The following is an 18,049-nucleotide window of genomic DNA, read 5'->3' on the forward strand; positions in this document are numbered from 1 at the left end:
TTTTTGGCCTGTATTTTATATACTCTTCAACTGCAAGAAAGTTTTCTATTCCCAAAAACTTCTCACCCAAGCTATTATACATTCTCAGACAACCTTGCAGGTTATAGAAACTGGGTAAGTCATAAGGACTCAGATGGTGATGTTTAGCCTAAATTCCAGCCATTACTTTGGGTATTAGTCATTTTGCTTTTCTGTAAAAGATTATCAAGGCAAGAGTCAAAAACTCTTATTTGTGGTTTACAGTAATTTAGAGATAAAGAAGGTGGATAATACTCTGGCATGTAGATTAAGACTTCAGCAGACTTCTACTGCTTGCACAAAACCAATTCTTAGGTTACACAGGCACATATATTATGTTCATTATGGCTAACAGTGACCAGAGTGATGCTCTTGAATTATAAAGTATGTTTCTCATATGAACCAAAAGCACCTCTTGGGAATTCCAGAGTGCTCACCTTTAGGAGAGCCCTGAATAATATGTATCTGAATCAAGCTCCACACGAAAGCACAAAATGAAGTGGGCTCTTGGGAGTGCTGCCATCTGTTACAAGGCGTGAACAGATTTCCAAACAGAAACGTTAATGACGTTCTTTATTCTTGAGATTATTTGTCCCCATCAGGATATAGATTTTTGAAAACCATTCTATTTTTATAGGCTTGGTTCTCAGAATAAGGTAAGTAAAGAGGATATCAGAATGCAAAATTAGGTTTTGACATATTTTTTCCTCTCCTTTAAAGTGATAGGTTTATTAGAATGCTAAGATACAGGGCTTATTTGGTTGGTTTCCTCAAAATCTTTTTTTCCCCTCAAAATCTTAATCATGAATTTAATATCAAGCTTTGCAACCTTTAAATTAATAGGCAGACGTTCCCTTTCTTCATTATTAGCAGCATGTTTAAAACAGGGTTAACAGATGTTTCCCGTGGATTCATAATCTGAATAGGTTGACCGCTTTCTATTATAAATGTTTCCTGATTCTGATATACTTTTAAAGATATCTCAACTTGCTCAAAACTGTAAACATACTTCTGGGGGGCAGATAAAGGGTTTGGTCTTTGAATCAAAATGTACCCTCACTATCTTCCAGCTGTGAAATCAATTTTTTTGCAAAAAGTCTAAGGGAAGGGTGAGTCTAGTGCTAATTCTTGTCTATAGGAAAGTGGTTAAGGTTCTCAGAGAACAGGTTTATCTACTTTTCAAGTGGAATTTAGCATTTCAAAATGACCTCGCCAGAGTAAATCTTGTCTCATATTACATCCCACATATCCCTAACTTAAAGGGTTGGAGGGATCTCAAGTTGAAAGAGAATAAAGTATAGCAAAGTTTAGTTGAGAATGAAATACCAAAATACTGTCAAAAATGAAATGTGCCAACATTGTATGAAATGGCTCCTTTGTCCTATTTACTGCTGTATCCTAATGTCTGGCATACAGCCCTGCACAGGGCATTTGCTCAATATGAAGGAGCTGACTGAACTAATGGAGGCTTATTGATATTTACATCTAAATTTTGTGCCTAATATCAGAAAAAACAATCATATTCATCTGAAAATAATTTGAGTTTGTGACTGTAAACATTTCCTAATATTAACAAGTCAATTCTTCTTATTTTCAGTATTTTCTGTACAAATTTCCTGAAGATGTAGACTCAGTCATCATTAAAGTCATGTCTGAAATGGCTTACCCCTGCTCCGTAGTTTCAGTCCAGAATATCATGGTGAGTTTTAATAACTTGTCCATTTTTCAATATGGAGCATTATATTGTCTCAGGATAAATGAAAGAGAAGGATGGAAAAACATGCTATCCTCTTACTGTGTATCTTTAGCAAAACTGCTAGATTTAAAAAAAAAGCAGCATTTTGTGCATATAAGTGGGCAGTCTATATTTGGAGACACTGACTTGGAGAATAAGAGTGTAGCTGACTATTCACCAAAATAAACAAAGGAAGGAAGGAAGGGAGGATCATGACAAAGAACAGGTTGTGGGCTGCACAAGAAAAATAGAAATGTAGCATTTGTTCTATGTTTTTAAACTTTTATTGTAGCAATAGGCCCTTTCTGTCTCATAAAGTATTAACTTTAAAATGGGAAAGGTATTATAAACTTTAAAACAATCTTTTCAGTTCTTTGATACAAGGTGACCTTGACTTTAGAGGACAAGGCACCAAGACTTAGTAAGAGTATTTCATGACTGCTCTGGATAAACTTTTCATGTTTTCTCATTTAATAAGGAACTTCCTGCTCTGTGATCCAGATAGTATTGGTGTTACGTGTAATATAATATTTTATGACATGTTGATGCTTTCCTCCTTCTTCATCATGCACATTACAGTGCCCAGTGTATGATCTCGACCACAATGTGGAATTTAATGGTGTCTATCAGTCCATGACCAAGAAGGCTGCCATCACACTACAGGTAAGACATGAATTCTATGGTCGATATTGTCAATGACACTGTGTAGTTTACAAGCAGTTTTCCTACTGGACCAGCATCCAAAAGGATCACCATTCACTGTGTCGCTTGGATCTCTTTCCTTTCTGATCCATTTTAAAACAATGATTGCCACACTTGAAACCAAAGCTGGAAATGGTAGCCAATGCTACTTTATCTGGTGCCCTTTGGAATCTTGGGAACCCATGATGCAGTGAGATATGTATTGGAGAGGTACTGGAAGAAGATTCCAATCTATTCATTGGGAGATAGAAATGAAGGATAAAGTTTATCTAATGCATATAAAGCAATTAAACATATTCTAATAATCTGTATCAGTAACAATAACCAAAAGAGGATTTCAACTTTGGACAGAACGGACCAGTTCAAAGGAATATAGACCACATTTAAGCAGTAGTTCTCTTTTTTGGCATTTGTAACAAAATTATTATTTCAATAGTAATTTTATAATAAAGTATAAATGCATCATGTCACTATGTTTTCAAAGATTGTGTCCCTGCCTTTGGGTGGTATTTACTCGCAGTATCTAAACTTGATGTGTTCTCGATGGTAAAATACTGTCTACTGAATAACAAGCAAAGAATGAGGAGAGGTTAATTATATTTATAATTCAGATATCAGACCTAAACATTTCTATCAGTCATACTTTAATTCTCTAGCGTCATTTACTACCTGCTTTTATTCATTCGTGGATAAGGAACTAGGACACAAAGAGACAGAGAAAGTCAAAGCCACAACTATAGCTCAGGTCTCCTGACAAGACTCTTTACTTCCCTAACTTAAATTGCTTATTTTCCTGTTCACAATATGACTTTTAGGAAATTTTTTCATTAGATTTTCAAATAATAAAAACCTTACATGGTGAACCTAAAGCTGTTCTATAAAGTATATTAATTTAAAAATACACAAGTATTAATTATTAAACAGATTGTTGACATTTTTCATATGGGGCCTATTACATTTCTAAATACTCAAGTGGGCACAAGACTGAACTCAGAACAGTCTATCTATTTAACTTCTTGGAGGTAACAACTATTGTGAATAATATGGAGTAGATCATGGGTATGTGAAGACTTTCTCAGAAGTTAGGGAACAGGGATGAACTTTACTTTTCTTCTTTTTCCTTTTTCTTTCTACCCCTACCACCATGGACTTTCTATCTTCTCACTATCTTTTTTTACCTGCTTATCATAAGATTGTTATGTCTTATGCAGAAGAAGGATTTTCCAGGCGAGCAGTTCTTCATAGTATTTGTGATAAAGCCTGAAGATTATGCCTGTGGAGGATCGTTCTTCATACAGGGTAAGAGACAGTAAGGAACACTTGCTATTTAGAAAAACTTAATAGAACAGAATGGAAAGGAAACCAAAAGCTCATATTGACCCCTAACAACTATTTCTAGTTCCCACTAAATAAGAATCATCATCAGTGTCTTGTAAAGCAGTCTGAAAGATACTTGAGAAAAATACAAAGGGAAGAAAATGATATAGCTACACATATTACTGATACTACAAACTGTAATTTAGTACACTGCATCTTTTCAAAGCCTTGTGCTCCCTCACGTCGTGTGAGTTTGGCTCTTTACGCAACAAATATTTGTTATTATATAGTAATGATTTTATACAGCAGATTAAGGTCCATTTTCTAAGATTGGTTTGGTAGCCAATCTTACGTAATGGAGCCACTTATATTTTTCAGTAGTCATCATTTCCACAAGAATGTACAAGGAAAATCCTCAATTCTGGTTGTCAAAATTATAACTGGTAAGATAGTAAGAAAGCAAAGTAGGACAACTTATTATTATTTTTTTTTTTTTTTAAAGATTTATTTATTTATTTATACAAGCACTGGGTACAGTCAGAAACGCGGGAAGGTGAGAGAATTCACCAGAGCCAGAGCGGGGAGCAGAGCAGGCAGAAGGACCGAAGTACACTGCTGAGGGCAGCAGCGGGCAGCAGGAGAGGTCTGCACGCCATGTGGGACCCTCACCCGGTGGCTGGGGAGCAGCCGGGGATCGAACCGGTGCTGCAGAGGCTGCGGGCAGCTTCACAACCCAGCGCTCAACCGCTGCGCCACAGGGGAGGCCCCAAAGTAGGACAACTTATCCCAATGGTAGAGGATGTGTGAGATTTTAGGCATAGTACAAATGGTTGTAGCTAACTGCCCAAAAACTACCTTGAGAATGAAATACGTCATTAACTGAAAACAAAGACCCCTAGTGGTTGATATCATGCAGGATGAACACAGAGGGTTCCCTTGATACTCCGTGGTCTCTTAACAGTTTCATAATTTTGCCAATGCCCAATGTTCTCTTGTAAAGCACAAGCCTTTTGATGACATATATGTGAGGAGAAACAAATTCTCATTGGCTAGAAAAATACAAACCAAAAGATGATGTAACTTTCTATTTTTTGCAGCAATTTTCTTCAGATATCTGTGGCATACCAAGCCATGTGGATATGGGGGAAAGGGTAAAGCCTTTTTCATTAGAGAAAGAAGGCTGAAGAATCATTAGTGTCAGTGCCACCAAAATGTCCCCAAGCAATGGCCAAATTTAAAGTTCTAAATATTAGGTAGCTTGAAGGAATTGGGTTAGGTTTTCTCTAGTTCTTACTAAAAGGAAATTCAGTAACGAGAGTTAACTGTCATTTTTGAACAACTGCTCAGATGAGAGGCCAAGAACTTACTGTCTGATTCATTGTGCCTTGTTCTTTTTTTAATCAGAAAAGGAGAACCAGACCTGGAATCTACAACGAACAAAGAACCTTAAAGTGACCATTGTTCCTTCTATCAAAGGTCAGAATTGTCTTAGGACTTAGTGGAGAGATTCATCTGTCAGGAAAGCTATTATGTAGCTAAAGCCATCCTTTAAGAGAAAAACATCATTAATGTTTACCTTAAATATAGAAGATAGAATAGAGGATTTTGTTAATTCTCCCCTAGCAAGAAAGGAAATTCAATTATGAAGTTATATACAGGAAGTCCCATCTCAGCTCCCCTGGAAAGTCATCACTGTGGACAAAGTCTGGGAGACCGCCAGTAGCTTTGCTGCTTTGAATGGAAACGTCTTAGGACTTAAGAATGTGTGTGATGGACATGGGCCCTGGAAGCTGTTCTACCCCAAACATGGTTCTCTCTCACCCTAAGGGCATATTGACGAAAATTCTTTCTCTTCCCTCAGAATCTGTTTATGTGAAATCCATTCTTCTCAGTTTCCTCATCTTCTTCTCCTTCTACTTGGGATGTCTGTTGGTTGCCTTTGTCCATTGTATCAGGTAAGTCAAGAGTTTCAAGAAAGTTTAACTCTCTGCCTGTCTACATAGTGATTGCAGAGCCCTGTTGATTAAATTCAAATCTAACTCAGCCATGTTTTAACTGTGTGACCATGGGCAAAGTTACTTAACTTCTCTGTGCATGTATAAATGCAGTGTTTACATCAATGTCCTACACAGAGTATGTTCTGGTAGAGTTACTTATTTTCATGGTTGATGAAAAAGAAATGTATTTTGTGTATTTTGGAGTCTCTAAGACTCAAGTCTTAGAGAATACAGGAAATGACGATTCTTCCTAACATGGAGATTTAGAAAGAGCTTTAAACAGTCCATCAAAAGGTAAAATTAGTCCCTAAAATAAATCTTGTGGCATAATAAATAGCAAGAGTAATATACTTTGATACATAACAGTGTTTTCCTACTGTAATAACATCAAATTTTTCAGTAAAATAAATCTTGAAAATAAATAACAAGGAGATAATCTGACTATAATTTAACCAGGGAAATTTCCCTTCCCAAGAGCTGGAGGCCCCTAACAAAAAGAACTTCAGTCTTTTCTTGTGTCTCTCAGTATGGCTGAACCTTGAGAATGCCATACTTTGCTACGGTCTCTGAGAAACAACTACAAAAGAATGGCAGGAGGTTTACAATAAACAAATGTTCTTTCTCCTCTTGACCATGTAAAGGAAACACAGCCAGCATTAAAGTTTTCTAATGGGAAAAATTAATCCCATCTGTTAAAAAAAAACCTCATGGCTATCACAGTGATAAAACTATTTCAAAGAGACAGACCTACCTCTGACTCAAGAAGTTATTCCCTTTTGTGATCTTTATGAAATTTTTCAGTTGAGAAACTATCTTAAAAACCCAAGGATTGCCAATGACCACATCTGGGACAATTTGAGGCCCGAAACAATTAAGGAGAATAGTGAATTATAAACCACTAATAAAAACAGAAACTGATGAATGTATATTGATGGGGGGAAAAGGAAAGAGGGAGGAAAGGAAGGACTTAAAAACCTGCAGATACATATCCAATACATTCAATACGAAAACAGATAAACATTAAGGAAAGAAGCCATTCGCAAAGACTCACATAGAAATGCGTACTCTCGCCAACAGTGGAATGCCCAAAGCTAACTGATAAATATGGAGGGAGTGATAAGATTTGGAAAATCATTATTTTGCATACACTGGGTTAAGAATCATCAATGGATACTAAAATTAATAGGAAAATCTGATGAGGATCAAGATATCTGCACCGCCTTAAAGTGTAACCACCACAACTCTGTAACAATATAGAGAAAAAGTAATAATTATATACAGTGGAGAAATCAGAACAAGAATGACTGGGTGATCAAAATATCACTGAGAGGAAGATGGGCTTTGTGTGCCTCACAACGATAGTAGACATGACACTCTGAGAAGGACACAGCTATGCAATATTCCATCAGAAATGAATATTTTGAATATATCATGAGGGAAAACTAGACAAACTCAAAATGACAAATATCCTATTGAAATGTATCATAGAAAAGAAAGACTGTGAAAAGGTTCCAAAGTGAAGGAGACTAAAGAGATATGACAACTAAAGATAATACCTGATCTCAAACTGGATCTTTTCACTAGGAGAAAAGTAGGCAAAAAGGACATTATACTATAAATGACATTACAATTTTATAATATGGACAGGTTAACATACCAATGTTAAACTTGCTGAATTTGACTATACTGCAGTTATGTATGAGAATATCTTTATTCTTTGGAAATAATTAAGCATAAAAGTTTATGACATATCCAACTCACTTTCAAATGGTTCAGAAAACATTTATACATATATGTGAATATGGAGACACATATAGACACAGAGAATGATAAAGCAAATAGGCTAATATGTTAACAATAGTGAATCTAGATAAAGGATATATGGGTACTCTATATTCTATTCTCATTCTTACAACTTCTCTATAAGTTTTAAGTTATTTTCAAATAAAAATTGAAAACAAAAATGCAAGTCTACAGGCAAGTATATCTAGAAAGTATACACATGATAATCAGCTCCATTAGTTTATCAGGTCATAATCATTAGTATTTATCAAGTACCTCACCTCTGCCAGACACTGTGCTGAGCTAAGCAGATTATCTCATTGAATGCTCCACAGCAACAGTACTAATATTATCACCATTTGATGGTTAAGGAAATTGAGGCTTAGCAATCTGACCAATAATTCACAGCCAGTAAGTGAAGAAACTATGATCTGAACCAAGGCAGCATGACTTCAGGATCTTAGCTCTAAGGCAGGTTGATCAAGATAGCTCTGGAGTGGTGAAAGCATGTGAAGGAGGACAATCCACTTGGTCTCTCATCCTCTAGCAGGTCAGTCTTGGCTTGGCCAAGATAGCAGAAAAGATTAAGACCTCCTTAAGATGTAGGTTCACAGGCATAACAATATTCCCCCTCATTCTTTTGGCCAAAACAAGCCATAAATACAACCTGCCTTACCATGGCTTTCCAATCAGGAGTCACTGAATTCCCTTTATTAACTTCAAGACTTAGCACAAATGTTAGGTAAAGTTTGTTCAAACAATCCAAAACACATTATCTTTTATGAGTTCATATAATTGCTTGCCAGTTAATATCACTAAAATTGTTAAAAGGGGGGGGGGTCTCAGGTGGCACAGCAGGTTGACCACTGTACCATGAAGCAGTCCGCAGCTTATGCAGTGCTGGTTCAATCCGGGCCAGCCAGCGAGAATCCCACATGGCATGGCAGACCTCCCCTGTCATGGCCGCTGCTCCCCTCAGCAGTGTATTTTGTCAGTCTGCCTGTTCTGCTCCCTGCTCTGTCTCTGGTGAATCTGCTCACCCTCCTGCACCTCTGACCTGTACCCCAGCTCTTGCATAAAAATAAATAAATCTTAAAAAACAAAAAAACAGTGCTATCAAGCTATAGCCAACCACTGCAGCATGAGTTCCATCCCGTGGCCAGGGAGCTGACCCACATGGCACAGCAGACCTCTCCTGATTCGCCCACAGCTCCCCTCAGCAGTGTATTTCAGTGGATCTGCCTGTTCTGCTCCCCATTCTCTCTGATAAATCCTCTCACCCCCCACATCTCTGGCTTACACCTCAGTTATTGTATGCATAAATAAATCTTTTTAAAAATATATAAATAAAATAGTTAAAAAGGGACTTCACTAGATCTTCATTTGCCATCTGAACAGTCAGGCCAAACAATAATTGCTCTCATTAATTATATTACTTGTTTATTCAACAAATATTTAGCACATAATCTCCTATGTGCCAGGCCCTGTCCTAGAATTTATGATTATAGTGGTAAACAAGACAAACTAGATTCCTACTTTGATAGAGCCTGTAATATATCGAGAACCATGAACAAGCAAGAAAACAGTATCAGCTAGTGACAGGAGGGAAATAATACAACAGTGTAATAGAGAATGACTGGATTAGGGAAGTGACTTTAGCTTTGATTTGTTCAGCAGGGAAAACCTCTTAGAACCAAGATGTGAATGGAAAGAAAAAAACACCCATGTAAGGATATGGAGAAAGAGGGCCCAGGGAGAGAACAAGAGCAAAGTCCCTGAGACAGGGATGAGTTTGCTGTGTCTAGGGACAAAAGTATGAAGGGATGTTCTTTCTCCAAACATACCAGAATCAGAACCCATCCAAAAATAAATTAGCACATGGGTCAATTCCCACATTGAAATTGGCCAAGGTTTGAATAGAAAGGCTAAAGTATTGATTCATGCTACTATTAGATAAACCTTGAAAGCACTGTGATAAGTGAACGAAGCCAGTCAAAAAACAAGCACATCTGGTCCCTAACTTTCTTCCTTCCCTACACCAAACTCAGAAGGGAAGTTCATTTTGGGGGAAGAAAATAATTCACATGTTATTTTGTAATAAGCATTCCCAAATGATATAGCTGACTTTTTAAAATAACAGCTGCGTTGATAAATAATTCAAACAAATGGTGTTGAGGGAGCTGGGTATCCACATTAATAAGAAAAAAAAAATGAAGCTGTATCCCTGGACCTGACACCATATATAAAAATTAACTCAAATGGATCAAAGATGTAAATATAAGAACTACATCTATAAAAGCAGTAGAAGAAAATATAGTGCTAAATTTTTGTGATCTAGATTAGGCAGTATTTTCTTAAATATGATACTAAAGACACAAGTTAGCCAAACAAAAAAATAGGGAAGGTGGATGGACTTCATTAAAATTGAAATGTTTGCGCCTTTAAAGGACATTATCAAGGGCCTCCCCGGTGGCGCAGCGGTTGAGCGCTGGGTTACGAAGCTGCCCGCGGCCTCTGCGGCGCCGGTTCGATCCCCGGCTGCTCCCCGGCCACCGGAGGAGGATCCCACATGGTGCGCAGACCTCTCCTGCCGCCCGCTGCTCCCCTCAGCAGTGCACTTCGGTCCTTCTGCCTGCTCTGCTCCCTGCTGTGGCTCTGGTGAATTCTCTCACCCTTCCGCGCTTCTGACTGTACCCAGTGCATGTATAAACAAAACAAACAAACAAATAAATAAAACATGCCTCTATAAAAAAAAATTAAAAAAAAAAAAGGACATTATCAAGGAAGTAAAAATACAATACGCAAAATTACAAAAAATGTTTACAAATCATAAGAGTCTAGTATCCAAACCATATAAAGAAGACATGGTATATATTTATAATGGGATACTATTCAACCATGAGAAAGTAGGAAATCCTGTCATTTGTGACAACATGATGGACTTTGAGTATTATGGTAAACAAGAGAAAGACAAGTACTGTATGATATTACTTCTATGTGGAATCTAAAAAAGTCAAACCCATGAAAAAGAGTAAAATAATTATCAGAGGATTGGGGGGATAAGTTTTAATGTGTTAAAGGGTACAAATTTATAACAAGTAGTAAATTAGTCATAGAGATCTAATGCATAATAATGAACAGACAGTAATACTGTTCTATAATGATATCAGGTGATAAATATTGCTACAGTGACACTCATATTATAATATGAATGGATCCAAATAACACTTAAATTTATATAATGTTTCATGCCATGTTCGTGGAACTGAAAAATTAAAAAAAAAATTCTCTTCAAAAAAAAAAAAAAAAATTCTTACAACCCAATGATAAAAAGAAAAATAACTCCACATTGAAATTGGCCAGGGTTTAAATAGAAAGTTCTCCCAACAAAGAAATACTTATGGCCAAGAAGCATATGACAAATATTCAACATCATTAGCCACCAGGGATATGCAAGTCAAAATTATACTGAGAGTTCACTTCCACTAGGATGGCTAAATTAAAATAATTTAAATATTTTAATATTTAAATTATTTTAATATTGTTAATGCATTTGACAAGGAACCTTATACTGACTAATGAACCTTATACTGACTAATGAACTGCTAATGGGTTTGAGACTTTGTTGGAGGATGATAAAAATATAGAATTAGATAATAGTGACAGTAGCACAATTTTGTGAACATACTAAAATTCACTGAATTATACACATGAAAGGGTGAATTTTATGGTATATGAATTATATGAATGAATGAACTTATGCAGATATGTCTATGCCTACGAGTAGAATTACTAGGTTCATACAGTAACTCTTATACTTAACAGCTGAGAAACTGCCAAATTGTTTTCCAAAGTGGTTACTCCATTTTACAGTCCTACGAGTAATGTATGAGGGCTCTAATTTCTCTACACCCAAAGGTTAATTTTTAAGAGATTTCAGCATACAAATCTGCAACAAAGTCTGTAAATGTAAAAAGCAAAGTTTCCTGTCTTAGGAGCATATGTATGTGCTTGTTTGCAGGTTTCAGAGAAAATCCATTGATGGCAGCTTTGGTTCTAATGATGGTAAGAAAAATCCCTGGTTGCAATTCAAAATGAGGCTGAGGAGTGCAGCAACATCCTATTGGATACTTTTGTGTGTCTGCTTTTTGTAATTTCCAAACCCTCTCCCTAAATTGCTCGCCCACAGAATAGTCTAATGTGCAATTTTTCTACAAAAATCATAACTAGTGAACACCAAGTTTTACAGCTGATAAATACTGAGATAGTGAGTTCACACTAAGAAGCTTTACTAGGAGTGTCCCTTAAAAATATTCTCTGGGACATAAATTTTTCATACCTATCTTATGCTAAAGCTGGTTTGTCAACAATAGTAAGAATTTACTTTGTCAACTCAGATAGACTTTTTCTTCTTCCCAAATTAAAATAGAGCCATTATTTTTCATATATTTAGAAAACTGAAATATTTCAGACAGGCAAATATAATAAAGAGTAATATAAATTTGTGGAACACAGAGTAATTGATTATACAACCATTGTTATATGTCCTTTCCTCCATTCTGAGGATTTGAACAAAGGAATTCAACTGTCTGATCATTTTATCAAAATTTTAAAAAATGTAAATGTTCTTATTTTTGAAAAGCTTAAATCAGCATGAGTTTGTGCTCATAAACTATTTGGCATAGAGAGAAAATTTAGAAAAGAAATGATGAGGTAAGACTTGATTTTTAGTCACACATAGCAGATGTTTAGTTGTGTGTTTCCTACACTTAAATGAGCCCAGAGAATCTTAGAAAGACACGAAATAGACCCCCACCCGCTCCCAGCAGGAATATTTCTGCCTCTGCTGGAGGGCTCACTTTTCCTGCCTTCCTTTGGCCTTTGTCTTCCTTAATGTCAGCATGTCTATTTTTCCAGCCACCCAGGCAATTTGTCCTAATAAACATTCAACTGCTAATATAATAAGACTGTAAAGAACACCTGCTCCAGTCTGTAAAATGCCAAGAACTACATTTTTGTCCTTTTTGCTCCAGCACCCCCCAGACTATGCACTTATTTTAGGCCTAGATGAACTTTTAGAAAGTCTGACTTTTTATTATCCACTGGTGCTCTCTGGATAAATGATGTTATTTTTATTGCATAAGTGAAATCATTTTATTATTATAATAATGAAAAGAATTTCATGTTCAAAAAAGTGTCCTGAATAACAGAATATAGGGGACTTGTGCGAGGTCAGTGGCAAAGATCAGGAAGGCTCTGAAAAATAAGAGCTAGAGATGCCTTCATATATCAACAGGAAAGGAAAGGGAAGGAAGAAAAGAAAGGAAGAAGGGGGGCGGGAAAGAGAGGGAGAGGGAGAAAGGGAGGGGGGAGGGATATTGGTTATGATTCAGGTGGCTGCAAGTAACCAGAAAAACACATCTCAAACATGCTTAAATGATACATAGGCTCCTCTCCCTAAAAGCTGAGCAGAAGGGTGGGCTTCATGGATGAGTGAATCTGATAGCTGGTCCATTGCCCTGCCATTCCCTTGGCTCTGCTTTACTCCCAGTATGTAAGTCAGGTTTATGCCCTCATTTTTCAAAGTCCAGAGGAAAGAATTTTTTCAGAAGTACCCAGAAACCTTTTCTCATATTTCATTAACCTTGAGTAAATCATACACTTATTATTAAAATATGTCACTGCAAAGGGGCAGGTTTACCTACAGGAAACTGAAGTGTACTTGTAGAATGAGAGTGAATTCATCTTTCTCTGAGACTAAAGTTATCAAACTCTACATTATTGACATTACAAGTGAGTTAATTCTCAGTAGTTGGGGGGTCTATCCTTCACCTATTAGAATTCAGTTCATGTCTTCCTGGTGACCACTAAAAATTTTAGTCTCCAGATATTGCCACAATGTCATTCTGGAGGCAAGACAGTCTCCCAAACTTCCCTAGCCCTGTTGAGAATCACTGACTTAAATACATGGACTTCCAGGCACAGGTAAGAATACCCAAACAAAACCTCAGGTTAATAAGCAGGGAATGGGGCCTCCCCGGTGGCGCAGCGGTTGAGCGCTGGGTTGCGAAGCTGCCCGCGGCCTCTGCGGCGCCAGTTCAATCCCCGGCTGCTCCCCGGCCACCGGAGGAGGGTCCCACATGGCGCGCAGACCTCTCCTGCCGCCCGCTGCTCCCCTCAGCAGTGTACTTCGGTCCTTCTGCCTGCTCTGCTCCCCGCTCTGGCTCTGGTGAATTCTCTCACCCTCCCGCGCTTCTGACTGTACCCAGTGCATGTGTGAACAAACAAACAAACAAATAAATAAATAAATACATAAATAAAAATACATGCCTCTTTGAAGAAAAAAAAAAAAGCAGGGAATGATGTTCACACAAAGGACTCTGAAACAGAGAGGAAATAAGGACCCTTCATAATGCAGAGAGGTTATAGGGAAAGATGACAAGACCTCCAATGTCATATGACCACTAGTGAGACTTGGATGTCTAATATAAAAGCAGAGAAGACAAACTACCCGAGAGGAAAGGTAGTTAGTAACTCTGTCAGGCATATCAAACAGAACATTGAGTATCCAGACTGGTGTAAAAGACAAAGAAAGACGCAAATGAGGGACACTAACTGGAAGTTAGTATGAGACATTCAGTGGAGGGAACTTTGGAGGAAAGCAAGGATGCATAAATGCTTTTCTCTCCCAAGGGCCAGGATCACTGTGACTGTGGAAGCTACAGGAAGTCCAATGGAGCTCAGAGCTATAGGAAAGTGTCCAGAGAAAATACTAGGAGCAGTGTCCAAAAGGGGAAGGGAATCCCAATAGATATGGTATGACCTTTGCTCAAATCAATGTGGGCTAGACATATGAGGAATCTGGCTAATGTTTTCATCTTAGGTATGACTGAGTTGAAAGAAATGGAGCTGCAATTAAGCTGCCAAATTGGTAGCAGCTCTCTCAGTCAGGTAATGCATTTGGAAAACCTCTTGGCTACATTTGTTTTTCTTTGATTTGTCTGCAGCTACTTAAGTTGCATCTGAAATACCTCTACTCTGGCTCCTACAACATCAGAAAGCAAAGAGATTTCATTCAGAACTCAAGGGACAAAGAAGGAGATAAGACACTAGCATTCTGGTGAAATAAAAATAGCATTGGTAAAGAGCTGCTTCAGCCTGAGAAGGAACCTTTTTACTGCAGTATTAATGGGTGGGCAGTCTATTCATCACTTCGCACTTAAACCAGGGGTGTCTGTGGTAATATGAGAGGTACCAGAAAGACTTTGTGCTCTAAAAAACGTTTCACATTTTACATAGTTGTTAGAGTGGGTACAGAAATTCAGCTACCAACCAGAGAAGCATTCCTCACAGGCCTCTGGAATCACATGAACATAGCTACAGCATAAGAGGTAACTTTTTCAAGTGAGAGAGCTTGACAAACATGACACATTTATAGATGTAAGAACCAAGTGGCCAATGGAATCCTTCCCTGAATAGGAATCTCTTTTACTGAACCATCTCTTGGCAAAGAGCAGGGTCCAGTGGAAATAAGACAGAATGTGTTGAATTTGGAGGAGCCAGGGAGCACCAGCCAGCATCAGGCTCAGTGACAATGGATCTCAAACTCTAGTCCTGACTCTATACTCTTTTTTTCCCAATTTTCTTGCCCAGATTTTTCTTTTACATGAATTTTACTTTTAAATCTGCAAAGATTAATGGCCTTCTTCATTTTCTTCTCAACTTTTGAAATAAAATATGAAACTAGTTACCACAGGAAATCAACTGGCATGAAAATGAAATTGATCAGCTTGTTCATATCACTTCTGAATCCCTCTTCAGTTTCTAACTTCCACAGTCTTGAGACTGAAGGGGGCAAAACAACTATAAATATGAAGTCCCTGAAAGAGGTCATTAACATCCTTAACAAAATGAAATTAAATTTTTCAAAGAAAGCAGGCATGCAAGCATATTTGATTCCATTTTAGTAGACAGATGGCAGAGTTTGTGCTCAGAGAAAAACATACCAAATTCCTCATTAAAAGGAGATAATTCACAAACCTGATGTTTGCTTATTCACAGTCAGAACATTCTGGTGTGTTATACAAATTAATATTTTGTGTTTAATTCTGATTTCTAAATACCATGCAGTTGAATATAAATATAGCTCACCTCTGAAACCATCAATCTCACTAAAAACTTGGGAGAAAATGCTGTGGTTTTTGCACGCTAAGCAGTCTTCCACCTAAGAAAAATTCAAAAGAACACTGTTATCCCATGGTGGCCAACCCCATATTTAAATTGTGCATAAAAAGTGCAAAATGAAAACATTTGTTACATGCTGACAATTGTAATACACATGAAATTACTGATGTTCTTACACAGAACCAGTGGCATTGCAGGTGCCTCAGAGTGAACAGGGCTAGATAACATCAAAACCAGACTCTGCTCAATCATAAGCCAGAGCAGAGCACAGCAATCAGTGTTAACACCCAAATCTGAACAGACCTACACAGCTGGCTTTTCCTTTATAATTAATTTGCTGCTAACAAAACAGTGATTGTTTTTTGTTTGATGCCGTGCTTGGATTTTAGTTTTTGTTTTTTTATTTTGATTACACACACATAAAAACAATGGTTCCCAAATGATTTCACCTCCTGCCACAAGTGAACTCAAGCATTTTGCTATGTGCAGTTCTGCTTGCCATATCAAAGGACCTCCAGTAATACCAAAATGCCAGAAATTCTGGGTTTTATGATTTCGATGTCATTCTTCACTTTTAATTTGCACATTCAATATTTGCAGAAACTGCATCTTAAGCAAGGGACATAAGGCTAATGACTACAATGAGGACAATTAAGCTTGTAAGGAGAAAAACGTGAAAGACACTGAAGGAAATATAAAATACTATATTGGGGATGAGACCAATACAGTGGTTTCTGTGAGACGCCCCTTCACAAACTAGAGAGATGCTAGTGTAACCTCACCCCAATAAGGAATCATTGGCAAACAGCAGCAGCCAATCTAAAAGGCAAAGATTGTGCTTTGATATGTCTGTAAAATGAGTTTATTATAGAGGAAATGCAAATGAGCCTCAACCTTCTTTTCTCTTTTTGAAAAATATTGTTGAGCACCCCAGGAAAGTGAGTAACTCGCCCCCTTCCAGTTGTTCATACTTTGAAGGGAAATCCCTGTATTCTTCTTTTCAATTAAGAAGATAAATTTTAACTGAAACCAATACAATGAACCACTCTTCATCCACCATCTGAGGGACTCTGGGCAAATTACTTGATCTCTCCACACCTCTATTCTGTCATCTTAAAAATGGTGATAATAGTACACACCTCATAGAACTGTTGAAGAATTAAACAAGTAAATTCTTATAAAGAACTTAAAAAACTACCTGACACAGTAAGTTTTCATTAAATTTTAGTAGTGGTAGTGGTAGATATAGTAGCAGTAACAGCAGCAGCAGCAGTAACAGTACCAGCACTAGTGGTACTGGTAGTGACAGTTGTTACAGTGAAAAATAATAGTACCAGAAGCAGCAGCAAAGCCTTATGCCATAACTATGCTAAATCTGTCCCACATCAAAAAACACGTATTACACACATATTCTCATAAATTATTGTGCTCAAAATATTTAATCCCTCCTATTTAAGAGTCTGAAAATAGCCTATTTCTTTGCCTTGAAGTTGAATGAAAAGCACTGATGGTATTACATTAAGTTACATATTTATTGGTGAGCCCAAGAAAGGCCAGGTAACATCCACTTTCTCTAAGTAATGAGAAATAAATCAAGGGATCGCCAAGCATAGCATAATGTCAGGGGGTCTTCATTCTGGAAGCCAAGATTCTGATTCTGAGGCCCCTGGGAACAGCCTTACCTACCAGGAATGCTGTGTTAACAAAAGGCCTTTGGTTTTCCATCTGAGCTAACTCTTGGCTAAGGTACACTGAAGGGAGAAGGAAACTGAGTCTGAAAGGCCATTGAATTTTCTGTTTGAATGTTTGAACTTCAAAATTGTATTACTTTTGTTCATGGAAATCAAAGAGTAAAAAACATATGAAACCTACAAAGTTGTTATGCAAATCGATCGATGTTTTTACTGCCCACCAATGGAAATGAGTAAGTCTGCTGAAGAGAGCTGACTTGATAAACAATGAACTGTTTGGGAAGGGGGATGGTTCTTTTACATGTTTTATGTGCTACAGCATTAACGTAATAGAATATCCTCAGTACAGGTCTTCACTGAAAACATTTCCTGACATTAACAGATGAGAATGATCAGTTAACTCAGACTTTTTGTCTGTAGTGTGAGGCAAGCAATCTGACCTCTCAGAAAGGAAATATTTTATCAAAATTCCCAACAGCCAGAGAATATCCAGACCCTTGACAAAGTCCAGGAGGCAGCAAAGAGACATTCTCCTGCACCTGCACAGATGAGTATGGGTCCTGGATATACTGTGACCCTAAAGTCAAAGAAACTGCTCTGCTTATTGGTGGTTTCTGTTCTCT

The 18,049-nt window shown here is 37.4% G+C and overlaps 1 protein-coding gene across 5 annotated transcripts in view; it reads left to right on the forward strand.

Annotated features, from left to right (window-relative positions):
- Positions 1-18,049, forward strand: part of SIDT1 (SID1 transmembrane family member 1) — a gene marked incomplete at its 5' end in the record, with an annotated part of 98,878 nt that overhangs the window by 49,930 nt on the left and 30,899 nt on the right. For 3 of the 5 annotated variants that reach the window (XM_084232043.1, XM_084232040.1, XM_084232039.1), the window contains 6 exons: positions 1,616-1,717; positions 2,333-2,416; positions 3,667-3,754; positions 5,177-5,248; positions 5,634-5,727; positions 11,573-11,616. In XM_084232043.1, the coding sequence (XP_084088169.1) occupies positions 1,616-1,717; positions 2,333-2,416; positions 3,667-3,754; positions 5,177-5,248; positions 5,634-5,727; positions 11,573-11,616 (484 nt within the window). The remainder of the gene's footprint in view (positions 1-1,615; positions 1,718-2,332; positions 2,417-3,666; positions 3,755-5,176; positions 5,249-5,633; positions 5,728-11,572; positions 11,617-18,049) is intronic. The other 2 variants (XM_084232041.1, XM_084232042.1) reach the window with 2 other exon arrangements.

The sequence above is a fragment of the Talpa europaea genome, assembly GCF_964194135.1.
Source record: "Talpa europaea genome assembly, chromosome: 4".
NCBI classification, from domain to species: domain Eukaryota; kingdom Metazoa; phylum Chordata; class Mammalia; order Eulipotyphla; family Talpidae; genus Talpa; species Talpa europaea.